Genomic DNA, 27690 nt, shown 5'->3' with positions numbered 1-27690 from the left:
GAGCTATGCATGACGACTCACACTGACCACCGCTTGCAGCTGTACAATAATTATTCTTCTCAAAATATGAGAATCTCTTTTAAAATCCCGTTATTAAGTCATGAAGTCACATCTGCTAGTAATGTAATCAGTGTGAAGAGAGGAGAAAAAAATACCATGTAGACAGTTTTGCCCACCACGGCAAAAGCAAACTCTGAATTTTGGGGAGCGCTTGCGCAACTCCTCAGTTGCAGACCCAGCACAAACTCCCTCAGCTTAGAGAAGTTCTGCACAGTGCACTGGGCTTCAACTGCAGCAGTTTGTTCAGTTGGACTGTAACTCATATCAGCTTTTGCCAAATAATCCAGTGTCTGCTGGTGTTACAAAGCAACTCTCCCTTTCAGCCAAGCTTCTCCTTGTTCCTTCTCCCTGCTCAAGGAGAGGATACGGGTGAACTTTTTGGAGCAGCACCTCACTGCAAGGGTCTTAGTGAAAAAGCAACGTAAAAGTTTACGTATGTGGAAAACCAGCATATATTCTTCATTTTTCTTTGCGTTGACAGCCCTAAATGAGATGCACTGAACCTCATACCATGTACTCCACGAATATAACAACTTAGTGGTAAGAGGACAGCTTTTTCATTATAACAAAACACAGGATGCGGCGAGTAACAGCAAGCTATAAATAACGCTATGAGTTCACACCGAACTAAGCTGTATAGATGAAAACCTTGAGTGAGTACAACTAGTATGTTCAGTCTTGTTTATCACACACATTGGGCAGCAATATTTAGAAGGTTTATTTTTATAAAGGAATGAAACTGCATAACATAGATCCAGACACACATGCATGGGGTTGGGAGCCTCCAAGATGAAGGTCGCCATGCAGACGTACAACACGCACTGTCCTCTGTCCAGATAGTCCTGTGCCTTCTCATTATTTACCTACAGCTACTGAGACGAGCCAGAGAAGATCAAGGTAACGATACGCTCCTGCTATTTTAAAATAAAGTGAAATTCTACTCAAGATTTAAATTGCAGCAGTTTTTCAGATGCAAATAAATGGTCTTTAAACTTGGCCAGCTGAAATTACCAAATGCTGAGACACCGTTTACTGCAGAGCGGTGGGTACCAAAAACCTGCTCCTGCCCACATCCTTCCAACACAGGCACAATTCACTCAACACCATCTTCCCCGCTGCGCCCTTGTTGAAGCTGTGAGAACTAAAGAACTAGGTTCTCCTTCCCCTCTACACTGCCCTGGGGAGGTCCCATCTGGAGTGCTGTGTCCAGTGCTGGGCTCCCCAGCTCAAGAAAGATGAAGAGCCACTGGACAGGGCTATGAGGATGAGGAGGGCACTGGAGCATCTCTCCTACGAGGAGAGGCTGAGGGAGCTGGGCTTGTTCAGCCTGGAGAAGAGAAGGCTGCGAGGGGACCTTATAAATGCCTCTAAATATCTGCAGGGTGGGGGTCAGGAGGACGGGGCCAGACTCTTTTCAGTGGTGCCCAGCGACAGGACAAGGGGCAACGGGCACAAACTGAAGCAGAGGAAGCTCCAGCTGAACCCGAGGAAGAACTTCTTCCCTCTGAGGGTGACGGAGCACTGGAACAGGCTGCCCAGGGAGGCTGTGGAGTCTCCTTCTCTGGAGATATTCCAGCCCCGCCTGGACGTGGTGCTGTGCAGCCTGCTCTGGGTGACCCTGCTTGGGCAGGGGGTTGGGCTGGGTGACCCACAGAGGTCCCTTCCAACCCCTACCATTCTGTGATTCTGTGAAAGAATGGCAGCTTAAAACAAAAATCTAATAAATCCAAATAAACTGCCTTCTGCCTTTATTCTCAGCTTATCTTCACTCTCCCTTTCCACTGTAATACCTACAAATCTGTGTCGAAATCTCTCATAATTTCAAAGTTTATTAGGTAGAAAAAAAAACAGGTCTTTGAGAGGAAAGTTCTCCTGCCATCCTCCGGAGTCTTGCTGCAGAGATAAAACCACAGGTGCCGTGTCTGTAAGTCTGTATCTCACTAGACTGCGAAACACTCTATAGAAAGTGGGAAGACTGTCGTTAGCCAACAGAATTAAGTCCTTTTTGTCATTAATAACAGACGAGTATCAAAAGGTTTTCACAGTGGAAGATTTATCAGCCAGCATATTAGCGTGATTTATGGGCTAAGGTCCTGGAGAGAGGAGCCTCATTTTCCAGGCACGCTCCCGCGACTTCGCCTCGGCGGCACTGCGCTCCTCGAAGGGCCCCGACCCCGCACACCGCCTCCACCGAACGCCACCCGCGAGCGGGGAGGTGCCGCTCCAGCTGCTCTCCCCGGGTCCAGAAGCTAAGGAGGAAACCAGCAGCAAGCGTCATCTCCTGGGCGAGGTGCCGTGAACCCAAACGCCGGCATTGGCTTGATGACTTGTGTATAAGGATCTTCACCTCTTACGCTTTCCGCTGTAATTCAGTCTAACAGCCTTGCTGCAGCCAAGGTTTTCAGCACTAAAACATACCCTCCCATTTGATTAAATACAGATTTTATTTAAATTTGCATTAACGCTCTTTTATTTTACAGTAAATAATTCAAAATTATTTTCTACTGCTCCTAAACCCACAAAAAATTCCATTGCAGTTCGGTCTGAGATCCTAGAAGACAGAATCCCAGAATCACAGCATGGTTGGGTTTGGCAGGGACCTCTGTGGGTCACCCAGTCCAACCCCCTGCCCAAGCAGGGTCACCCAGAGCAGGCTGCACAGCACCGCGTCCAGGCAGGTCTGGAATGTCTCCAGAGAAGGAGACTCCACAACCTCCCTGAGCAACCTGTGCCAGGGCTCCGTCACCCTCAGAGGGAAGAAGTTCTTCCTCATGTTCAGCTGGAGCTTCCTCTGCTTCAGTTTGTAATCCATATCCCTAACAGGGATATCCTGTTAACAGCAAACAGACAAATAAAAAAAACACAGGGAAATCTCGAGGATTGACAAGATTCAAAAAAACCCACAGCGTGTTTCCACGCCTCACATTGCCCCAAGAGGTTTGTATTTTCCAGAAGACAAGCCAAGAGAGCAAACCTCACGGCATTTCCTACGCCGCAGCACCATGCCCCAAAGCACTGTTACTGCTGAAGGGGAGAAAGAATGCAAAATATCGGCGTGAACGCCGCTTTCCAGCTTGTCCTGTGCTCTCCTCAAAGACCTCACAGTGCACACGTGGAGTGCTCAAACCCTGGAGACCGCAGATTTCCACTGGGAAAACGCAACACTACTGCCCAGGGACGAGTCTGCACCCATCACAGGCGTTCAGCCCTCAGGATATCAGCCTGCTGTAGGTGACCCTGCTTCGGCAGGAGGGTTGGACTAGATGACCCACAGAGGTCCCTTCCAACCCCTACTATTCTGTGATTCTGTGATTCTGTGAAATCACCTCAAATTCTGGCTGAAGGCTGTGGTCAGAGAGACCAAAGACGTCACCTTTTCACAAGCTTTCCCTTCAGTGTTCTGGAGCCTGTGAATCCTTCCCACCAGGAAGGAGCCAGAGCCCTGTCTCTGATGGATCTCCCTCTGCAGGTTTTTCGATTTCCTTCACTCTGCTTTAGCAGAAATATAAACAGAATCACAGAATCACAGAATAGTAGGGGTTGGAAGGGACCTCTGTGGGTCATCTAGTCCAACCCCCCTGCCGAAGCAGGGTCACCTACAGCAGGCTGCACAGGACCTTGTCCAGGCGGGGCTTGAATATCTCCAGAGAAGGAGACTCCACAGCCTCCCTGGGCAGCCTGTTCCAGTGCTCCGTCACCCTCAGAGAGAAGAAGTTCTTCCTCATGTTCAGACGGAACTTCCTGTGCCTCAGTTTGTGCCCATTGCCCCTTGTCCTGTCGCTGGGCACCACTGAAAAGAGCTTGGCCCCATCCTCCTGACACCCACCCTTCAGATATTTGTAGGCATTTCTAAGGTCCCCTCGCAGCCTTCTCTTCTTCAGGCTGAACAAGCCCAGTTCCCTCAACCTCTCCTAGTAGGGGAGATGCTCCAGTCCCCTCATCATCCTCGTAGCCCTCCGCTGGACTCTCTCCAGTAGCTCTTCATCTTTCTTGAACTGGGGAGCCCAGAACTGGACACAGTACTCCAGATGAGGCCTCACCAGGGCAGTGTAGAGGGGAAGGAGAACCTCCCTCCTCCTGCTAGCCACACTCTTCTTGATGCACCCCAGGATCCCATTGGCTTTCTTGGCAGCCAGGGCACACTGCTGGCAAACCCACCACGCCATATCAAAATATTAACGATAATCCCCTCTGCGACCACCCACATCTGGTTTAACAGCGCATTTCCATTAGGCTATAGCATACGGCTGAATTTCACAGGGAAGTCCTCATAGTTGTTTTTTTTTTTTACTTATTTCTGAGAATCAAGGCAAAAATAACGTATTCAACTGCTAAACCTAAACTAATGTGTCCTTGCGCATAGCACAATTTTATTTTTTTAAACCAAGAGAGTCCAAATGCATTAATCAGCGAGATGTCACAGCTGCCTCCAGGAAATGGGTCTCTTGATCCTCTCACATTAACAGAAAGCGTTAATTGCTGAGCTACCTGGTAATGTAAGTACAGCCAAGAGGATGAAATTGTGTTACAGTTCTTTCCCCTATTCCATTTGCCATTTCTCCAACCCAGAAATGGTCGCATTTCTACCATTTCTAGACTGGCCACCGCTGCGCATTTGGAAATTCTCTTACTTCTTCCACACCATGAAAGTTGCTGTTATTAAAAAACAAGAACCCACCCAGATGCCGTACTAGGTTTCCCGTGCCATCTTGCTCCAGTGTGGGGCTAGGACGTAGCTACAGCCTGGCTTCCAACACTAAGGGTTGTCAGCACCTACTGCGTGAGAGGATCCCCAACAGCACCCTACCTGCCGGCAGCACCCAGCACAGCGGTTCTTCGCTGTAAAAGCTGAACTTCTGGATATTTTTATCCACTGAGATCAACACTGTTTGAGGGCAATCTCGCTTGGAGAGTGCGGACGCTAGCCCGTCCCACCGAAGGTGAAACAAAAGTACCAACGTGTTCCTTTCCTTTCTGTTCTTCATAAACATATCCCAAAGACTCATCACTTCAATCTTCTGACATGTTTGCACTAGGAAGAAGCACACGAGCTATAATTCTCAAGCACCTGCCCTGTTTCTGTGCTGCCATATAACATCAGACACTTGCCAAAAAGCAATACCAGGAATTCGCTGAGTTTGAGAGGATCATCAATAAATGCCAGGGAAGTTGCTTCTTCATCCTAATTACAGATAAGAAATACCAGTCCTGAACTCTTTCAGTGTCGTACCTTTGAGCATCGCAGTGTTCTCAAACCTGCTCGTTATTGATTCAAGTTTTGAATTAAAATCCAATGAAACCTTGAAATACTGAATTTAAATTTAAGGGGAATACTTTGCAGGTACCTGGACTGGTTTGGCAATTTGTTACTTTATTTCAGTCATCTGGCTACAGCCGTTCTTCCTGATCCAGTATATTTACATCCTTCTCATAACAACACCCTATGATTTATGTGTCCATCCCTACCAACCCGCTGGCTGCAAGGCCAGCAGAACAGACCAGCTGCCTGTTTATTCCTGTCTGGAATATCTCCAGAGAAGGAGACTCCACAGCCTCCCTGGGCAGCCTGGGCCAAGGCTCCGTCACCCTCAGAGGGAAGAAGTTCTTCCTCGGGTTCAGCTGGAGCTTCCTCTGCTTCAGTTTGTGCCCGTTGCCCCTTGTCCTGGCGCTGGGCACCACTGGAAAGAGTCTGGCCCCGTCCTCCTGACCCCCACCCTGCAGATATTTAGAAGCATTTCCAAGGTCCCCTCTCAGCCTTCTCTTCTTCAGGGTGATCAAGCCCAGCTCCCTCAGCCTCTCCTCGTAGGAGAGATGCTCCAGTCCCCTCACCATCCTCGCAGCCCCTGTCACCACTATAAAGACAACGGCGTGAAATTATAATTTAGAAACAGTCCCTAAATGTTGTTGGCAAAATGTCTGAACTGCGGAAAGCTTCTGCCGCCGGGCCTGGGGCTGTGGAGCCGAGCAGCGGGGCTGAGCCGAGCACGGCCGGCACGGCAGCCGGCGAGCCGACGCAGGCCCAAGGTCTCCACGGAATTACAGCTCTCTCCGCATCTCCTTAAGAGCTGAAAACTTCCTGTATTTGTTTAACTGGTTTCTGCATGTTTATTTAGAAGGAAACAATCCATTGTACGTGAAGAATATGGGAAAAGATATTCATAGCCAAGGTAATGCATTTGTGCTCATATACTTCAGTGTGGAGGGTGATGTTCTAACCTTCTGCAGATCGTCTGAGATGAGAAAGTCGTTTCTTACCCTCAGAGTTTTAAAGCAGAGAAAAATGTAAGGACTGGGAAAAAACACAGGATGCATGCAATTACAACGCAAGTCTAAAAGCCCACTCGTGTGCATATCTTGATTAATATTCTATATTTTCACCTTCCAAATGAACAGTACTACTGTTTCAAGAGCAAAAAAGAATTTAGGTGCTATAAATAATTTCACTGCGGGGAGGAAAGAAGGGAAGAGGTAGACAGAAGCTTCATATCCAGAAATCGTTTAATATACTGGAATAAAAATTATACATAATAAGAAACACCTAATTCTTAGTCTTTTTGCTTATTATGAAATGTTTGATTTTTTTAAAGATAAGAACTTTGCCCAAAGCTGTTTCTTACTCTTGGAAGAGAGTTCAGAAATTTCCATCTCAACATAACGGAGTGAACTCTCAAGCTATAGGGATGCTCTGATGCACACAGGTCCCTCTGGTTCTGGCACCTTACTCTGCACTGCTGAAGCTGTGAGAAAGGTGTCCCAGAACCCAGGGCAGGGCTTTGCCTTGCCAGGCGTGAAGCCAGAGCGGGCTGCCGCTGCCCTCTAAACCCAACACTCACAGGGCAGTCACAGAATCACAGAATCACAGAATAGTAGGGGTTGGAAGGGACCTCTGTGGGTCATCTAGTCCAACCCCCCTGCCGAAGCAGGGTCACCTACAGCAGGCTGCACAGGACCTTGTCCAGGCGGGTCTGGAATATCTCCAGAGAAGGAGACTCCACAACCTCCCTGGGCAGCCTGGGCCAGGGCTCCGTCACCCTCAGAGGGAAGAAGTTCCTCCTCATGTTCAGACGGAACTTCCTGTGCTTCAGTTTGTGCCCGTTGCCCCTTGTCCTGTCGCTGGGCACCACTGGAAAGAGCTTGGCCCCATCCTCCCACCCTTCAGATATTTGTAAGCATTTATAAGGTCCCCTCGCAGCCTTCTCTTCTTCAGGCTGAACAAGCCGAGCTCCCTCAACCTCTCCTCGTAGGGGAGGTCCTACCAACATCACTCATTACACAACAGTGAAAAAACATTTCTGAACGAGGTAGCAGACACTTCTTGTAACATTGCACTTGAACATACACACAGCATCCTTCAAACATATGGAAAATTGCTCATCCAAGGAAAGCTGAGTGTCCCCCGGTTTTTAAATTAAGGCAAAAGTTAAATTTTGAGGCAGAAAAAGTGTGTTGCATACATTGCTTCAATTCAAGAAAGTCTTGAGACAAAACCACCATCACTGCAGCTAATCATATGTAATTCTGGCAATATAAGCTGCCTACAAGTAAAACAACATTTCAAATTACCTTTCATATTATAAAATACAAGTCCTTTATATACTGCATCAGGTTCTTGTGAACTAGATGACCACCCATCCGGACGTAAGCCACTTCTACCCCCTACGCATCCCACAATAACTGCCTATACTGCCTGGATTTCTTCTTCCCGTGGCATCCAGAGCAAACTTTCAGCTTGCCAGAGTAAAGCACCATATATCAGGTCCGTATATTTTTGTCCTCGCTGCAGCAGTAATAAACACCTCCGCAGCTGAAGAACGGGACTGCAATCCAGATAAGGCTCATGGACAAAAGCTGCACTGAAGTACACTGCATTAAATGTGCACATTTCCCCTCGTGCCACGTGGAGTGCTGCCAAGCCGGCCATTTCCTGGGGTGACGCTGATCCCAACCTTCCAGCACAAGGGGCAATGGGCACAAACTGAAGCAGAGGAAGTTCCATCTGAACATGAGGAAGAACTTCTTCCCTCTGAGGGTGATGGAGCACTGGAACAGGCTGCCCAGGGAGGCTGTGGAGTCTCCTTCTCTGGAGATATTCAAGACCCGCCTGGACGCGGTCCTCTGCAGCCTGCTCTGGGTGACCCTGCTTGGGCAGGGGGTTGGGCTGGGTGACCCACAGAGGTCCCTTCCAACCCCTACTATTCTGTGATTCTGTGTGATTCTGCTGAAAGCTGTTCTGCACCTCGCTGGCGAACAGCCGCTTCCACGGCTTGGAGAGCTCCAGCAGCTGACAGCACCCCTCCTGCCTCCACGGCGCTCAGAGAAAACGTGCGACTCCCCAGCAAGCGATGTGCCAGCCTTGCCCCCACCAGTGCCTTCCCGCGGTGGTCCCACCAGAGCAGCATGTCCCCACGGCCAGGGACGAGCCGTGTTCCGCAGCCCCCCTGCCCTCTCCCTGTGGAAGCCCCGCAGCCCGGGAGGGCCAGCAGCAGGGTCCTCGGGGACCCCGCCGTGCTGCTCCTCAGCCACCGCTGCCGATCCCCCGTCTTCCTGGGCAAAACCACCCCATCGCCAACCCTGTCTTGTGTTTACGCCATTAGCATGCCGGTTTTTATTTTAAAACAGAATTAAAACATTCCGTTCTCGTTATGAAACGCAGCAGCCTGGATCTTCTCCAGTACTCTGCTAATATTTCCAGTGCTTCTCTAAGTGAATCCAACCCTGGTAAAGCCAAACTTCAGAGGGTGTGAAAACAACACCTACTCGTTTCCTTTCCAAACCTGCCTTCGCCAAGAAATGTCAGACAGACTGGAAGCAAACCCAGGGTTAGTTTGGGGTGATACAACGATTTCTTTACCTTTCAAAGAACCAATCCCACGAAAAATGTGAAGGTAGAGAATTAAGTTGGACATCTTGAACATGTTCAAACATACACTGGCACGGCAGCCGCTAAAACTCAGTCCCCATCTTCCCTTCTCCAAAGGTCCGCTACGCAGCAGCCCCTGGCAAACCAGAGGGATGAACGTTCACACACAGAGCGCAACATTCGCTTTCGACGGCATTTTAAAAGTATTCGACAGGAGCAAACGCATAATTCTTTATTAAACAATCAAAGACAACAACAGCAAGTTTCCGTTGTCCCTCCGTATTACACTACTAATCCTCTTTGGATGGCAATCAAAAGCCCCCGAAATGCCAAGCCATAAAAGTGTATTTCCAAGCAGCGGCAGCCTCTGGCTCTCTGGCTGCTCCTTCAGTCTGCTGCTTTGGCAGACAGGAGTAATCCTGGTCTCTCAAATGGCAAATTCCCTGTGTACTTACCAGGGCTATCTCAGGCTGCTTCATTTTACTTAAACGATGATGTTTTAATTGAAATAAACCAATTTTTTTTTCTCCTTTGGAAGAGGGAGGTAGGTTATTACTACTGCATTCCAGGCTGCGTTCAAGCAGTGCGTTTTCCCACTTCATCTGTTGCCCACACGCCAAGCTTTGATGTGAGATGGTAGTAGCAGCGGGTACTTAAACACAAGAACTCCATGGACTGTTTAAAGAGGAATTCAGATAGACTATTTCCTCCAACTCTTCTCCAAAACTTCTCCCAGTTCAAGAAGGATGAAGAGCTACTGGAGAGAGTCCAGCGGAGGGCTACGAGGATGATGAGGGGACTGGAACATCTCCCCTACGAGGAAAGGCTGAGGGAGCTGGGCTTGTTGAGCCTGGAGAAGAGAAGGCTGCGAGGGGACCTTAGAAATGCCCATAAATATCTGCAGGGTGGGTGTCAGGAGGACGGGGCCAGACTCTTTCCAGTGGTGCCCAGCGACAGGACAAGGGGCAATGGGCACAAACTGAAGCACAGGAAGTTCCGTCTGAACATGAGGAGGAACTTCTTCCCTCTGAGGGTGACGGAGCCCTGGCCCAGGCTGCCCAGGGAGGTTGTGGAGTCTCCTTCTCTGGAGATATTCCAGACCCGCCTGGACAAGGTCCTCTGTAGCTTGCTGTAGGTGACCCTGCTTCGGCAGGAGGGTTGGACTAGATGACCCACAGAGGTCCCTTCCAACCCCTACTATTCTGTGATTCTGTGATTCTGTGAAAACCAAGTAAACAAACACATTCTGTACCTTCCCCCAGCTCTTGCATACATAGGAAATTTAAACGCTCTGCAAGTGCAGCAGCCACTACTGTGGCCACGTAGCAGTTTAAGCCATGTATACTGCAGAATATTCATGTCATCACTTTCTGTCATTAACATGAAGCTCAGATGAACGTTTTGAAAAGGGTCAGATCCTTACATGCAGCATACCAGCAAAACGCCATCAGAAAGTGTGGTGTTCAGCTACACAAATCTGTGGTTGCGGTGGGCTGGCATCGAGGTTGCAGGACTGGGTCACACCGCACCTACGATGCATCTCCGTGCCCCACAGAATCACAGAATCACAGAATCACAGAATAGTAGGGGTTGGCAGGGACCTCTGTGGGTCATCTAGTCCAATCCTCCTGCCGAAGCAGGGTCACCCAGAGCCGGCTGCACAGGACCTTGTCCAGGCGGGTCTTGAATATCTCCAGAGGAGACTCCACAGCCTCCCTGGGCAGCCTGTTCCAGTGCTCCGTCACCCTCAGAGGGAAGAAGTTCTTCCTCATGTTCAGACGGAACTTCCTGGGCTTCAGTTTGTGCCCATTGCCCCTTGTCCTGAAAGACACAGAAAACGAAAGCAAAGGAGTCTGACAAGCTTGGAGACACTCGGTTACTGCAGAATCTCTCATTTGAAATGGTGGGCTGCCTAGAGATAATATAATTAATTGGAGCAGAACTGGACAAGAAATGAAGCGCCAAGAAGAGGAAACAGACAGGACAGGGCTAGATTTTCTGTGAGAATCAAAGTATCCCACCAAGAGCAAAGACAGAAGTCATCTCTGCGCACGTCCCTTGCTGTTCAGAGGTACCTGTACACCCACCAGCACTCACCCTGTCAGCCACGCTGCTCGGGGTACCTACACGGGACGCAGCAGCACGCTGCCATCCCTACCTTCGGGGTGACCCACCAAGGGATCAAGTGCCCCCATATTTTTAGACTGGAAATCCTCTGCCAGGAGATTCAGTCAGGAGCAGCGCGCAATGCGCTACAAAGCCGGGTACACTTTGTTCAGCTGTTCGCTCTTTCAACGTGTAATCACACGCAATAAAACACTAACTCCGAAGGATTTTGTCATCAAACAATTAAAGAAACAAATACCACGGGAAAAGAATCAAAGGTGAAGAACGTGGCCTCGAAGAATGAGACAGTCCCCAAAATTAGAATCTAGCTGCCGCTGGTCTGAGGTTCCAGAAGTCTGACCCAACAGAAAACAAGTCCCAGCTGTCTGGGTTTTCCAGCAGTGTCAGCCACTTCAAAAAATAAATATTAGTCAACATTTTGAGGTCTAATCCTTAACTACCATGTAAGTGCTTGCTGTAAAAGTGTGTACCTGCTTTCTAATAAGAAGAGGTTATACTTTGAGGGAGCAAGAAATACAAAATTTAAGTCCCAACGTTACCACCTGACGTAAACACACGCATACACACGGCACGACTGAAGTGCACCAATGCTACAGGGTTCAGCTGTGTACGTAAAAATTTGGCAACTACTCCAATACAAGGAAAAGAAACAAAAGTTTAATCAACTGGGACTCCTATCAGGTTCAGTGGAGCTGAAACCGGGCTGAAACCAAAAAATCTAGCAGAAGAATGACTTTAATATTAGGTAACGTTTCGAATTTTTATCACCTAAATCCACAAAATTCTTGATCTGCTCCTTCTTGCGCTCTCTGCAGAGCTGAAGTCAGGACCAGCTAAATAAAAGCTAATGCAACTAGGCATAACACAATAAAAGATATTACCTTCACAATGCATTATTGCTGCCAATTATAAGAATCACTTCAACTTAATTTCAAAGGCACAATCACCCTCAACTGTAACAGTCTCTTTTTTAAATTTCAAACAGTATTACATTAAGGCAATAACTCACCTTCCAGCTATAATATCAGTCTCCCTTATTGCAAAAATACATTTCATAAATACTTCTCATCGACAAGTCAAGCTAATTCAGGTTAATTTTATTGTATTTTGGTGCTACCTCACATTTGTGTGCAATTACCTTTATCATTTTATTGCCGTGCCAGAAAGTAATCAGAACAATTATTTGAAAAAGGAGGTGTATAAATTCTAAATCACACTTGCTGGCATTTCTGATAAAATAGCAGCTTTATCTCAGAAAGTGGCAGGGACATTGGATAAATCATGCATCAGTCAAGTGTAGCTGACCCCCAAGTGCATTGCACAATATCAGGAGTGCTTCAAAAGAAACTTTCCTATATAATCCATCATTCTTTATAATACCAAAATAGCTACACCTGAAGAGCAGGAGCTAGAGAATAATAACAAAATAAATCTAAGCAATATGAACAAAGCCATTAATAGTGCTCCTTTATAAGCTGCAGGAGAGTCAGGAATCTGAATTGTGTTCGAGGAAAGAATTTCATTGAAATTTTTTAAGTGCGTAGAACACCTTTAAACAAATGAAGCAGCAAACTGTGTATTAAGAATTCCCTAAAAACACAAATACATCTACAGGAAAATAAATACACACAAAGGACAGGTGTCAAAAAGACTCGAACAAAAATACAAGATTCCAGCCTTGGCATACACATCTGAATTTTCCTATCGTTATCAACCTCTGATCGATGCAGGACAGCACAGACAAGTGTTTTATTCTATTAACGGAGAGCAAAGCATTACAGTTGGCACCAGAAACCATTGACTAAGTTTAAATTTAGTGACTAGAAGAAATCTAAAGAGGAACAGAACCACATTTAGAATTAAGTCTCATGAAATAGAAAAACCTGCCACACTCAAAAGACCACCACAGACCCCAAAGACTCCCCAGCACAGGTACGTTCTCGACGCACGCTGTCACGCACGGAACTACGGCCACATTCCAGCCTCCTCCACACAAACCCAACACACACCCCTGGTCATCACAACACGGCTGCAGAACCCGGGGCCAAGTGGGAGGCAAAGACAACGACTGTGGAACATGCCCACAGCTGGCTGCTTTCAGAAACCCTTTCTCCGCAGCCTGCTCACAAACAGTTCAGCGCGTCACATCGGTGATGGCTTCGGCAAAAACCATCTGCCAGGCGTATACGTGTGCCACCCCAACGCGCGGTCGCGGTCACAGTAAAACCATAAGCTAATCACACGCCAGAAACATCACCAAAGAAACATGAGCTGCATGACCTACGTATTTGACACGTGCTCAGAATGGGGGGAAGAGCAGCAGAGCAGGGGAGCCTGGGCTGTGCCTGTGCAGCCCCCCGCAGACCCCACTCCCCACGGCAGACGGGGTCGTGAGAATCCACCTGTTTTACCCTAAACCCTGTGCCTTTCCACGTACCAAAAGGGGAAAGCTGCCCTCATAGCTCGAAGCTTCAATAAAGATGAGGAGGTACTGGAGAGAGTCCAGCGGAGGGCTACGAGGATGAGGAGGGGACTGGAACATCTCCCCTACGAGGAGAGGCTGAGGGAGCTGGGCTTGTTCAGCCTGGAGAAGAGAAGGCTGAGAGGGGACCTTCGAAATGCCTCTAAATATCTGCAGGGTGGGGGTCAGGAGGACGGGGCCAGACTCTTTCAGTGGTGCCCAGCGACAGGACAAGGGGCAACGGGCACAAACTGAAGCAGAGGAAGCTCCAGCTGAAGACGAGGAAGAACTTCTTCCCTCTGAGGGTGACGGAGCCCTGGCCCAGGCTGCCCAGGGAGGCTGTGGAGTCTCCTTCTCTGGAGATATTCCAGCCCCGCCTGGCCGCGGTGCTGTGCAGCCTGCTCTGGGTGACCCTGCTTGGGCAGGGGGTTGGGCTGGGTGACCCACAGAGGGCCCTGCCAACCCCGACCATGCTGGGATTCTGTGATTCTGTGATAGCTAATGCTGCATCTTTCAACTCAAAGTGAGAGCAGGAGAAATGAAAAGGTTAGACAATAAATTCTTAGTTTCACGTCGCTTGCCAGCTATATCACTCCTAGCTTTGAATGAGAGGGAACCAGTGACTCTTCCTACCATGCCCAGTTGTGCAGAAGATAATCACGTATTTCTCTGCCATTATTCCAGGTACACACTAAAAGTCATTTGTAACTTAAAGATACATAACTAAATAGATGATTGTTTAATAGAAAAAAGTGAAGCAAGAATTTATTTTCATTAATTTCTTCCTCACCCATCCTATTTAGAAAAATAAAACCCATTTCCTTTTGTGGAAGAGAGAAAGGAGATCTTCTACAGAGGGGTAGACCAAAATACTACTTTTCTAAGCCACATTTCACTATGTCAAGCAGATTAACACCACAAGAGATGCCACTACTAAGGCATTTTTAACAGTGATAGAAGTTGCCAGCAGGAATAGTTAGATATGCAAGTTTGATTGTACTACTAAGGAGCATCACTAATGTTACAAAAGTAGTTATTCCACAGAAAAAAAATGTATTCATATCTTCAAAGTTCATTTTAATTATTTGAAGAATACGGTTATTGACTAAAAAAGTCTTGATGCCTTTCTTTCAGTAGGGTAAATTGTTCCATATTTCTTGATAAACAACCATGTTTTCTTATTTTACTATAAAGATACTGCCCTACACTTACCTCACTGAAGCATCAAGCCTCAAATAAAAAAATAAAGCTTGTTTTTCAATAAAGGAGGTATTTATTAAGAAATGGAGGCACACAGCTAACTTCTAGCTGAAAATGTAGCCTTGTCCTGTTAGTTTATGCTCTGCAGCAGATAGATACGTGATGGGGAAAGGTCCACTGATGCCTGTTACCAACCATGACAGAGCTACAGAGATTTACAATGCAGCATCAATCTTGTCAGCTGGATTCTTAACACTGACTGCTGGACACCGGGGAAAAAACAAACTACGTTACGTGAACTCTTTTGTAATGCTGGGCTTCCAGTGTACACCGAAATGCAAGGCTATTTTACTCGAAACTTACTTTTCGAACAAGCCTTGATGCCATGGTAGATGAAAGCTTTCCACCTGTAAGGAAAAAAATTCTCAGTTAGATTGAGATTTAATCTGAATTCCACAGGAAGAACAGCACATGTCAATAGTGTCACCTCCCTTCTACCCAACTCTAGATGAGTTTTTTTGAATGGGCTCTAAGTTTTAATATCTATAATTTCAAAATGGAGTTTGATTTTTTTTGTTTTACAAGCAAGCAGGAATTTTCATGTTTATTAGGTCATCCACTGCTTGTTATGAGCCAAAGAAAAAAAGCAACAGATGGCACATTGAATACTTCTTCCGTAACAAGCTCCACACAACTCTGATATTTTGAATAAGAATGCCTTACAAGATATAGTATTCATTTAATAAATATTCGTATAAGCAGTAATGCATTTCTGAGTTAATACAACAAATAGCCTTTTGTGATTTAGGAAATAACACATTTCGAGGCATGAAAGCAAGTGAATTCTTAGTTATATCCTGGGTTTAAAGAAATGTTAACTTCAATTATTACAATTCTAGTCTTAAACAGGATCATTATTTGTACATCAACAGAAAATACAACCGGCTCCTCTGTGCTCTCCCCTTTGAAATAAAGCATGATTGCTATTTCCTTGGCATTTGCTTAGTCCCCCCCCATTTTCGTTTCAGTGCTGGTTAGCTAAGATCACTGCATCTTTGCGAAGATGTGCTATAAACATCGCTTTGTTGAAAATCGGGGAGACCGCCCGACACAGCTCAGCCTGAGCGCCGCAGCCCGCAGCCACAGCTCCGCAGACCCCTTCCCCTGCAGTCGGGAGCCCCGTGCTCCACTGACGAGGGTGACTGTATCTGCTTAAGGAACCATACATCTCTTCAAAGAGATTATATCAACATCTGAGGCTTTCCAAGTCCTCAAACACACTGAGCCTCGAAGTCCAAGGCAGTGACAGAACTTACAGCCACTTCCAAACTACTCCCTGCAAGCAAGCAGTAATATTTAATCTTACTATTACATCTTAATTAAGAGTTTAAAATTAAGATACTGAATACTTAGTATTTTAAACACACTAACAACCATACCCTTGCAAGGTAGGCATTGCAAAGAACACTCATTCCATTTTTAAATGGGAGTAAGTCAGGCAGATAAGCAACCTAATAACATTACTTAAAATACCTGTGATAGAGCTAAAAATAAAAGCGCAATTTGTTTCCGTTGTCAGCTCAGAGCTTTGGCTTTCAAGGTGCATAGCAACACTCAGCTTTTTTCAGGTTTTTCTGAAGGGTAAAGCTGGAATATCTGCCTCAAAAAGCAGATTTATCCAGAGGCTCGTTTCAAACCCAGGCCAAAGACCAAAGAGAAGCACAGTGTGTGAGCGCACCAAACCCAGCCAGCGTTACACAGAGACAACCAGGAGCGTGCATCTCCCCTCTGCTCGCGGGAGTGTGGCTCTGCGGTCACAGCAAGAACCAGCCACCACCCAAACGCCACCTTCCACCCATGCACCTGCATCTGGTGCACCCTGACCGTGATTAGAGGCTGGCCACGTTTGCGTGAAGGACCGGCACCTACGCTCTTTCGCTTCACTTGCACCAAACGTGAAATAATTACCATTTAAGGGCTACGAGGAAGATGAGGGGACTGGAGCATCTCTCCTACGAGGAGAGGCTGAGGGAGCTGGGCTTGTTCAGCCTGGAGAAGAGAAGGCTGAGAGGGGACCTTAGAAATGCCTCTAAATATCTGCAGGGTGGGGGTCAGGAGGACGGGGCCAGACTCTTCCCAGTGGTGCCCAGCGACAGGACAAGGGGCAACGGGCACAAACTGAAGCACAGGAAGCTCCAGCTGAACCCGAGGAAGAACTTCTTCCCTCTGAGGGTGACAGAGCCCTGGACAAGGCTGCCGAGGGAGGCTGTGGAGTCTCCTTCTCTGGAGATATTCCAGCCCCGCCTGGCCGCGGTGCTGTGCAGCCTGCTCTGGGTGACCCTGCTTGGGCAGGGGGTTGGACTGGGTGACCCCCAGAGGTCCCTTCAACCCCGACCATTCTGGGATTCTGTGATTAACAGTTCCTCATGCCCCTCTTCCCATCTCCCACAGGCTGATCAGATGGTGAATGCTGCTTTGGATACCGGTGAGATCCCCTTGCTCCCCCCCTTCCCACTGGGAAACAAAGGGTTCCCCAGGCAGCAGCTGCTGACAGGCACAGGGCTGCTCCGTGGGCTCAGCCAGACAACAAGCGCTCATCCCGACTGCAGGAGCTCAGAGCCCAGCAGACATCTCTGGGATAAAACCGGTCAGGAAACACCGCTTTTCATAACAAATTTTTGTTTTATATTTCATCGCAACACAGGCTCTCTCCCTGTTTACGAAAGAAACTGCGCCAAATGCCAAAATCAAGTTACGTTTCAAGCTGTTGTTTTAAATAGCATCTAGTTTGTGGTGATGACAGCAGTTTCATTGCTAGCCAGGTGTCCACATGATGCATTAATATTCATCTAAAATCTCTGCAGCACCCCCATAAGGATGCCTACACACTTTTAAGTGCATTCCACACAGAACTCAAGAGTAAATCTGGATCAGTCACCAAAAATTTCCTCCACAGTTTCAGGCAGTTCCCCTTGACACTTCCTCAACGCAACAGTCTCCAAAAACCATGAGTAACCACATACAACTTCTAGAGCACAGGAAAACTTTACACCCATCTGTGTTTGCTAAGGTCTTTATAAAAAGGGCATTTTTGACCTGCTGAACCAGGTGACACAAGCTGACTGATTGCAAGCACATACAGCTCGCTAGGGATGCAACGCCTGGCAGGGAAACCAAGCCCAGCGTCAAGGAGAATGGGAAATGGTTTCCAGCTTAAAGAGAAAGGATTCTTACAAAAAGACTAGCTAGAACCTCAAAAGCATGACCGTTGGTCACTCCCTGCTGGTAAGTCCCCAGGAACAGGGCAATACACTGGGGGAAGCCCCTAGGACCACCGAGACCTTGATGAGGTTGGTGACCGAGAAGGACACCTTAACCACAAGGCTGCACAGTGCCTGAGGAGAGATGGAGATCGGTCAGTGTTCGTGACCTATTTCTGCCCCAGGCTGAGCTCAACCATCCACTAGCCCAGAACAGCTTTCCTTTGACGACAGGTAACTTGGGCAAAACCAGTAATGCTCAAGCCACGGTGGGTAGAAGACCACTTGAAGCTAGATAGGGGAAAACCATACAAGACCACTGCTACAAGTCAAAGGGCTAGGAAAGTCCAAAACATCACTTCAAAATGCATCTCAACCTTGCAAAGACTGTCTTGTTGGAAGAGGCCAATATATGCACTACTAACTCCTTTCCACAGTGAATTAAAGGGTTCCCCGTGAGGTTGATTCTGAAGGTGAGAACCTCTTCTGAACGGCACAGGAATTGCCACTGATGATACCTGAATTGCCACCATGGTATCTCATCCTGGATCACGCTCACCTTATTGTCAGCAACCCCTTCACCAAAACTGGAAAGCTTCCTCCTGCATCTGCAGAGAGTAGGATAAACTAAAGGAATCAATTAACTAGTACAAAAGAGGAGGAAAAAAAAAAAAAAGAGTAATTTGTCCCCACCCTCAAAAGCTCAGAGCTGCCTGACTAGGACCAATGAAGCCCATCTCCTGTGGAGCTCCTGCCTCACGCCTGAGCTGTGGGATCACAGCTCCTGCCTCAGCTCCCCTTGGCCTTTCAGTCAAGATGTTCAAGTTCCCCAGAACTTCTGTTCCCATACAAGAGCTGTGCCAAGGCTGAAGCCGCAGTGACAAGCAGCCAGGCAGTGGAACACACCTGAGACACCTCAAGATGCCAAAATGCCTTCAGGTGCTGGATAGGAGCTCCTGCACAGCAGGAGATGAGATGGTGCGGGGAGCTAATATATTGCAGACCCACCCCGTGAGCATCCCAAACCTCTGAATATGTCATTAGAAAAGAAATCTAATGAAAAGTCAGACATTATATCAAGAAATCAGATCCTTACAGGCCATGAAAAGTTTCAGCCATATTTTGTTGATGGTCTAGAACAGAAGTCCTTGGGTTTTAAGACACCTTCCTGCTTACTTTCACAGAACTGCAGCCTGAAAAGTACATGTGATGGCAGCACTACAGCAAGAACTCCTACATTCATAAAAAGTACTTTTCTCAGTTCATCAACTTTTAAACACGAAAGGAAGATTCTCCTTGAAAGACAAGTCCTCAGGACCTGCAGGATGTAATACTCTCTTGTTTCAGTACTAAAATTTAAAAACAGCTATTATATCAAGTCAGTATATGAATAAAATTCCGTATGAAAACATTTAAAGTACATTAGATTTTTGGTCAAGATGAAAGACTGAAAAAAACTCCAGCAATCTATTCTAATTGGGTTCCCATGGTAACTGTACAATTGGGTTTTTCAGTATAACATCCCAAAGGCCCAATGCACACTTGTAAAATATACTTCAAACAGCCTGAATTGTTTTTACATTACAGCACTCCCAGGAAGATCAATTACTATACATCCCCACCCTAACTATTAGTGGCAGGAGATGTTAACACTATTGGCCATATTAACATAAGTCATGTAAAAAACACCACATACCACCATCATTATATAAAACTAATTACACACTTCAGATTCATCAAACACGTTCCGAGTAATAAACCAATACTACTCTTGTCACAAGATCATGTTTACTGAGTATTAGAAATCAACCCCAAATACACGCCAAATCATTTTGCTTCTCATATTGATCTCAAGGATAAACAGAATCAATCATTAATAATTACATTATAAGATGACCCACGGGGTTAATCATATTCTTAGAAACGCTCGCTATGGAATCAAATATAGCTGCACAAAAAGAGAACTGAAAAGCATTCAAATCCAGCCCGTACGCATTCCCCAGAACATAAACCAAGGTGCATTCACTCACATGCAACTCCTGTGACTGGGGAAAAGAAAATGGTACCATTGGCCTATTTCAAAAAACCGCTAGCATTTATTAACAAAGTTTCTCAGATTAAGCTCTTTGCCTTTTTGGGCCTCAATTTCACCAAGCCTGCCATCCAACTGCCCAAGCCTCAGAGCTGAAAGGAGATGACGACCCAGGGATTCAAACCCAGCCAATTCAGTTGTCTGTCCGGGGGGAACCCTGTGGCCGGTTTGAATAAAGCCAATCTCATTTCTCAATCGACCAACCTTGCTATTTCACGGACTGAAGTCAGCAAAGGGCATTTCTGGTGACAAGAGGAGACTGTGCACGGGATTTCCCTTCTCTCCCACCCTTCCCACCACATTGTACTCGATCACACGAAACTTCAGAGGAGCCGGACGAAGGGAAAATCCAGTTGTGCGACTCGTTTTCTGCGGGACACTGCCCACAGTCTGCAAACGCGCTGTCACAGCCAGCCCGCTGCTGCCAAGCCAGCCTGTGCGTTTCATCTGCGGTTTTTTGGTGCTGTACATTCCATCTTGTGGCTTTTATACGTGAAACAAACAAATTAATCTTTTAACAGGGCCTGAAGTATACTTTCAGTGTTTATTAAAAAGTTTAACTCATTAACAGACCTCCTGCATACCTGAGCGTACAAACCACTGCAGACAATGTTGTTGTTTACATCGTACTGACTGATCTAAAGCAGTCAGATAATTTAAATATTGTTGAATGACGACTGGAACATCTCCCCTACGAGGAGAGGCTGAGGGAACTGGGCTTGTTCAGCCTGAAGAAGAGAAGGCTGCGAGGGGACCTAATATATACTTACAAATATCTGAAGGGTGGGTGTCAGGAGGATGGGGCCAAGCTCTTTTCAGTGGTGCCCAGTGACAGGACAAGGGGCAGTGGGCACAAACTGAAGCAGAGGAAGCTCCAGCTGAACAGGAGGAAGAACTTCTTCCCTCTGAGGGTGACGGAGCACTGGAACAGGCTGCCCAGGGAGGTTGTGGAGTCTCCTTCTCTGGAGATATTCCAGACCCGCCTGGACAAGGTCTTGTGCAGCCTGCTGTAGGTGACCCTGCTTGGGCAGGAGGGTTGGACTAGATGACCCACAGAGGTCCCTTCCAACCCCTACTATTCTGTGATTCTGTGATTCTGTGACTATGCGGCAGCAGCACTTACAAGAGAGCACTAATACTTGCTATCTGCTAATGCAGAGTTACCTGGAGGGAATTCAATCTGCACTTGGAGCAGGTAGATAGCATGATCCAGAAAACAAAGCCGATCTGAATCCAGGGGGCTGTGCTGCTAATATCTACTACTGTACTAAAATACTGACTTCATTAATCTCATCGTAACGCACTAAAAAGTGGCATTTGAACAGTAATTAAAACCTGAAAATGCACCCATCAGGTAAGACCAAAAGCCCGTCTCTTCAGTAACCCATCTTCGACGGCACCCACAGAAGTAGCTACCGAGTACTGTACAAACAAGGCGAAGCTTTAGTGGTTTATACTGGTATACTGCCATGCCCCCCCCCAAAAGTGGCATTCAAACTTTGAGTCAGAAGTGGGATTTCTGAATGTGAGAGAAAAGCTTCTGAGCCCAAACCCAGCATCTGCAGCTGCCCGTTCCCAGACCCACAGCCCAGCCACACACTGGGCAGTGAACACGGAGCGCGATCTGAACCAGTGCTTGCTGCTCCTCTGGCTGCCACCAGCTTCTGCTTGGAGAGGGGCAGAATTACTCTCTCATTCCCCTTCGCCACGCTGCTCAAGACCGCAGGCCCTCTGTCAGCAGCACTGTTTCACTACTATTTCACCTGGAAAGCAGAGGGGAAGCCAGAACTTTTGTATCAATGAACTCCCCTCTTCCTCCTTGAGAGGAAAGACAACTTGTCCAGCTCGGAGTATTTTTAACCACCTACAGAACCACCATCGCATCGGGGAGAATTTCAGCTGCACGTCCAAATTTTACAAGTGGCTTGAAAGGACACCTGAAATGATTTATATCATTTAATTTGACATAATACAAATCAAAACAGATAGCAGATAGTCCTGACATACATCAGGACAGGGTGCTTTTGCTCTGCTGATATCAAATAATACGTAAGGAAACAACTCGAAAAAGAATTAGAACAAAGCATCAACACAGTGACATAACCAAAAAACCAACAACTTTCACACTCAGTTTCCATAAAACTCCAAAGCCACATACGGTTTATTGATATTCAAATACATTTGACTTTATTCCAGCAGTAGTCTGGACCACACAAGTAGATCATCAGTTTTAAAACTGCATTTTGTATTTCTGGAAAGTACTTCAGTACAGGCTTGGTCTGGTTTTATGGTTTGGATGTTCCTCCAGCTGTGTGTTTAACTTAAAGCTGGCCCAAACGCACCAGTGCTGGGTGACCAAGTTCACCTTACAGGAGACATAATTTAACACCGGATTTTTTTCTTACATCAGGAAGGTTTTCCTCATTATACCTTCAGGCATAACTGAAGCCCTTGCCAGCACAGATTTGCAGAATGGCAGCCTTCACAGCTATCAGCAGAGGTAAGAAACTCAAGAAGTGCAAGTCTGCAGTAAGGACACCAAACCAGGCCTTTTGCTTTTTTAGGAGGGCATTAATGAAGAAGTTGAAGTTTGCAAAACCAGCCAAGACACACGCTGAAACCTGTCACTACCTAGGAGATTTCAAGCCTCCTGAAATTAAAACTTTGTCCTGCATTTTCCCATTAGTTATATTCTCTTCACCAGTCCAGATACCTTATGAACACTCGGCAAACTAGAGACTTGCACAATCCGTCAATAAAGTAAGCGTGTTTTGAACTACTGTCCGTATGACTCAATTTGTCAGTAAAAACTGCCACCAGCGCTGTGCTTGCAGAAAAATGTCCATAAATGCATTATTGCGACTGGCAGATCGATGTCCATAATAAAAACAAATAGATTTAACAAGTGCTTGCTTTTACGAGCGATGAGACTGGCAGGAGGTGTACTCAGCCTCACCCGACAACTTGTGGGAAGGGGCAACGCAGAGCGGGTCAGGCACTGCTGGGTCAGGCACTGCTGGGTCAGGCACTGCTGACCTCCCTAGCGTTACACACAGGAAATTCTTCCAACGCAGGAAACCTTCACAAGCGTTAGACTGGATTCTAACGCCTTCAGGATGTATTTATAAGTTTCACACATTCAGAATTTCACGTATTGTTCCGTGAAATGTAAAATGAGAGATGCTAACAGCTGTCACAAGCAGTGGGGCTTTTTTTGGCTTGCCCTCTTTGCAGAAAATAATTTCTGCCGGCTGCATCCCAGGCAGAATGGCTCGCAAGACTTGAGGCTGATGTTAAACACAATGTTAAACAAATCAGGACTTACAGTTTATTCCCACGACGCTCTTACAGCCCCAGCACCAGGACCACCACTGCTGAAAGCACCTTCCAGTCACCACCAGCGAGGATGTTACCCTTGGCATCAGAGACGGAGGGCAGGGCTCACAGGGCACTGATGCACTGGTTAAAGCACGAGCGGGTACCGCAGCCGGCATACTGAGGTTTAACTCATAAACATCAGCTGTTCTCGCTCCTCCAAAGCCCTAATTGCATAGGAAAAGAACACTACAGAAATGGTCATCCATGTCTTCGACGTGTTCTCCTCTGGATTTTTTGCATTACTGTCTCTTCTAACAGTCTCCCCTGTCACCGGAGTCAGTTTAAACACAATTTCTCTGGTGCAGCCTTTCCATCTTATCCACACTACCCATAAGAAACTTAATACTTTTTCTGCACAAGTCCTTAAATTAGCCATTCAAGGAAATCCCGATAACCTTCCCAAAGGGCATGAGCTTCCCCTTCAGGCTACTATCCCTTTAGTGATGCCATTAACTGATTCTCTACATACGTTAAGCATTAAACAGTGGTGACAAGTTAATTACAGAGTTATCAAGAGATAAAGTAGTCACGGTAACACAAGTTGCAATATAACTACAACAGTTTCCTATAGAGCTTCTGTTCAGTTGCTGGTGTAATTGGTGTAATTAACTTGTCATGGATCAGAATGCAGATAGGAATTGCTAAAGCCACCTTGCAAGCTCACATGGCTGCATCTTTTTTCCTCTGAAGCTCGAGGCTTTTGGCAGAATTGTCCAGATTTGGAACATCTGTTTGAAAACAAAGCAAACAAAACTTTTCCCTTGGAAAAATTACATTACAGACTGACAAAACAGTCACAAGAAAACAAATAAGCAGGCTGGTAAATCACACATAAGCAGATGTTTTTAGATAGAAGTATCCTGCAGTAGAGGGGCAGGGGTTCTGCCCCAGAGGCTATCAGCTTTACAAACATCATAGCAGTCACACGTTAAGGAACTCACAAGATGACTCAAGCCAGAGAGGGGAAGGGGACCCGTTCAAGAGGGCAAAAGCCCCAACCCAAAATTCACACCCAAAAACATGACTCGGGTTTAAAACAAGACATTCTATGGTATCTGTGATTCTCTTCTGAGGTTGCAAGTGCTAGCCCAAAAACCAGAGCCAGGCTGCCCCACGTTTACCAGCCCTCCTGCTCTTGACACAAGAGGTAGACGTAACGGCGCACGAGCTCTGCCTGCTTCTTCCCGTGGAGACCACACAGAAACCTCTCCAACGGTGTGCCCGTGCGCAGGCAGGGGAGCAGAGCTGCTGGAGGAGACTTTGGCCTCACCAGACCTTCTGCAGGCTTCCACACCACAGGGTAGGGAGGCACCACCACGCCACAGGGACTCCGCTTAATCCACACCTCCACGCAAGCGAGGGAAGACCGAAGGCCAGCGAGGGAGAGCTCCTACACCGCCAGCCCCGGTCCCCCATGCATCAGGAGGACAGGCAGGGCTCGGAGGCCAGACCCTTCGGCGGGTTCCCAAGGGATCGCTGGCAGCTCAGCGGACCCCTCCGGAAGATCAACCCTTGTCTTCGGCGCAGGGGGAGCACAAGCCCAGACGCGGGAGTTACGCTGCGACGAGTTATGCTGCGCCCCGGTTTATCGAGCGCCCAGAGGCTCTCCTGTGCGATACACTGCTGAGAGAAGGGATTGTAAGAAACGTGAAACTGTAACAAATAACCTTAATATTTTCTAGTTTTCAGTAGTCTTTAGTACTGTAACTTGTATTCCTGCATGCCTAGTGATCTAGCGATGTAAGAATTTCTTCCCTCTGAGGGTGACGGAGCCCTGGCCCAGGCTGCCCAGGGAGGCTGTGGAGTCTCCTTCTCTGGAGATATTCCAGCCCCGCCTGGATGCGGTGCTGTGCAGCCTGCTCTGGGTGACCCTGCTTGGGCAGGGGGTTGGGCTGGGTGACCCTCAGAGGGCCCTGCCAGCCCCGACCATGCTGGGATTCTGTGATTCTGTGTAACCGTTACACTAATCCCTGCTTTCTCATTAAGGAATGTAGTGGAAGGACATGGGCGCAAGCCATCACTTAGTCATTACACAAAATAATTAAGTGACACAAAAGTGGTCTTGGTTCTCAGCAAATAATTGGGATAACTGTGGGATAAAACAGACTCCTAAATAATTCTACTCCAGCCAGCTCGGCCTTGGGAGGGCAAACACGCCAAGCTCCAGAGACAAGCAGGCACCAAGAGGGCAACAAGACCAGAGCCAAACCACCTGAAGGACACGATGGACGTGATCCTGGAACTGAGTCTGCGCAGAAACAAACGTCAATCAGCGACCAGCGTGATGAAGAGGACGGGCCTTCATCTTGAGACCCCCGAAGACCACCCAAAGATGCTAACAGGCATGCGTGAGAGATATTTACAGATTCTAATTAGTTCTTAGAAATATAACGAATATTTACATATGTGATTGTATTGAACCTGAAGTAACAGGTTTGGAGGAGAAATCCCCCGTGTCCCAGCGCGATACAGAATCCCTGCTGAACGGTGTGCGTTGTGCTGTTGGGTTTTTCCTACCGGATCCTCGAATCGCTGCAGGGACTGCACCTCACCCGTTACGAGCTCAGCTTCACAGAACTAAGATACACCTCAGCAACAGGTTTATTTGCGAGTCGGGAGGGAAATCATTCTTTACACTTACTTTGTTTTGAAAACTGTGCGGTTACAGGATCGTAACTGCTTTGCAGTCGCCAGGCTCGGCTTCTATACCAACAGCAAACGCGCGTTTTCCTGCCAGCCCCAACCTGACCCGACCCGGGGCTGCTGCCGCCGGCAGCCCCACGGAAACCCGGGCGCCTTCGGGCTGCCCCGGCCCCACCGAACCGCTCCCCCCGCTGCCGGCTCGGGGGAAGGTTTGCAGCCGCCATTCCCCCGCGGGAACGGGGACCGAGCCCGCCCGGGCCCGGAGCGGGGATCCCTCCCCCGCCAGGGCCGGCAGCGTGGGCACCGGGGAGCCAAGAGGCCCCCGGCGGAGGACGAGGCAGAGCCTCAGCGCGGAGGCTCAGCCCTGCCCCAGCTGCTGGGGGGGACGCGGGGGGTCCCTGCCCCGGCGCCAGGCCCGGCCGGGCGGCAGCTCCCGCCGCCCCCAGCCCGCAGCCATCCTCCCCCCCCGCCCCCGCCGCCATGAGGCGGCCGCCGCCGCAGGCCTCAGCGGGCCGCGCCGCCCGGGCCGGGCCCGCCCCGAGCCCGCCCCACCGGGCCCCGGAGCCCCGCGGCTCCCCGCGCACCTGCCCGCGAGGAGGAGGAGGAGGAGGAGGAGAAGGAGGAAGGGCTGCGGAGGGGCCGCCGGAGCCTTCCCGCAGCAGGCCCGGCGCCGCGGAGCGGGCGGTGCAGGCCGGGGCGGAGCCGCCCGGAAGCCTGGGCCGGGAGGGGAGCGGCGGAGCGGGCCCGGGGCCTCCTGCCCGGCTCTGCCGTGGGTGCTGCGGGCCCGGGGCTGCCCCTTCGCCCGGTTTGTGTGGCCGGGGCAGGGGGGCAGATCGCCATGGAACCCACCCGCGCCGGGGGAGAGAAGCGGGAGGGGGATGTGGGAGGAGAGGAGAGTGCAGGGTGAGGTTTATTTGAGGTCAAAAAAAAAAAAAAAACAAACCAAAAAATAGAGCAGAAAGTGCCAGTAAAGTTTGTAACAAGAACCCACTAATTTGCAAGCCAGGGAATCTTTCACTGCCTGGATCTTAATCTGAGTTATATCAGCAAAAAATGTATTAGTCATGCTGTGTGAGTCAGACGCTGTCACAAAATGGAGGAATCCGCTCGGGAAAGATCAGAACAATTTTTTAAAAAGTCGTTACAGCATCCTGGAAATCTTTTTTTGGTTTCACAGGGAATGAAGACTAAATAAAATGGCTTTGAGTTCGTGCCTGTGTGCAACACCTGATTCTGAAGGAAGGGAAACCTTTCATTTTTTTTTCTGCCACTTCGCGTGAGCACAGGAAGCTGACCAAGGTGAAAATGTCTGTGAAAACTTTTGTGGTGCGAATTAGCCTACTTTCTTTAATAACACTGTTACTCACAAATTAGCAATGCTATGTGAGATCACATACCAATAAAGATGTGAGTTTTAAGGTGGGGGAATAAAACTACTTAATAATACTTTTTATTGATCCTTTCCTTTATTCACAGAATCCCAGCATGGTCGGGGTTGGCAGGGACCTCTGTGGGTCACCCAGCCCAACCCCCTGCCCAAGCAGGGTCACCCAGAGCAGGCTGCACAGCACCGCGTCCAGGCGGGGCTGGAATATCTCCAGAGAAGGAG

At 48.0% G+C, this 27690-nt stretch overlaps 1 protein-coding gene across 7 annotated transcripts in view; it reads right to left on the bottom strand.

The window, feature by feature from the left end:
* Window positions 1–26755, bottom strand: part of MGMT (O-6-methylguanine-DNA methyltransferase) — a 187661-nt gene extending 160906 nt beyond the window's left edge. The window contains exons 1-3 of one of the 7 annotated variants that reach the window (XM_075423933.1): window positions 26666–26755; window positions 23386–25061; window positions 15072–15115 (exon numbers count right to left, since the gene is read on the bottom strand). In XM_075423933.1, coding sequence (XP_075280048.1) covers window positions 15072–15115; window positions 23386–23554 — 213 coding nt within the window. In that variant the 5' untranslated portion in view covers window positions 23555–25061; window positions 26666–26755. Of the gene's footprint in view, window positions 1–15071; window positions 15116–23385; window positions 25062–25650; window positions 26049–26079; window positions 26411–26665 lie in introns of those variants that run through there. The other 6 variants (XM_075423931.1, XM_075423934.1, XM_075423935.1 and 3 more) reach the window with 6 other exon arrangements.
* Between the last annotated feature and the right edge of the window lie 935 nt (window positions 26756–27690).

The sequence above is a fragment of the Opisthocomus hoazin genome, chromosome 6, assembly GCF_030867145.1.
Source record: "Opisthocomus hoazin isolate bOpiHoa1 chromosome 6, bOpiHoa1.hap1, whole genome shotgun sequence".
Lineage (NCBI taxonomy): Eukaryota > Metazoa > Chordata > Aves > Opisthocomiformes > Opisthocomidae > Opisthocomus > Opisthocomus hoazin.
The sequence above is the reverse complement of the archived record's forward strand: the minus strand, read 5'-3'. Positions and strand labels throughout refer to the sequence as shown.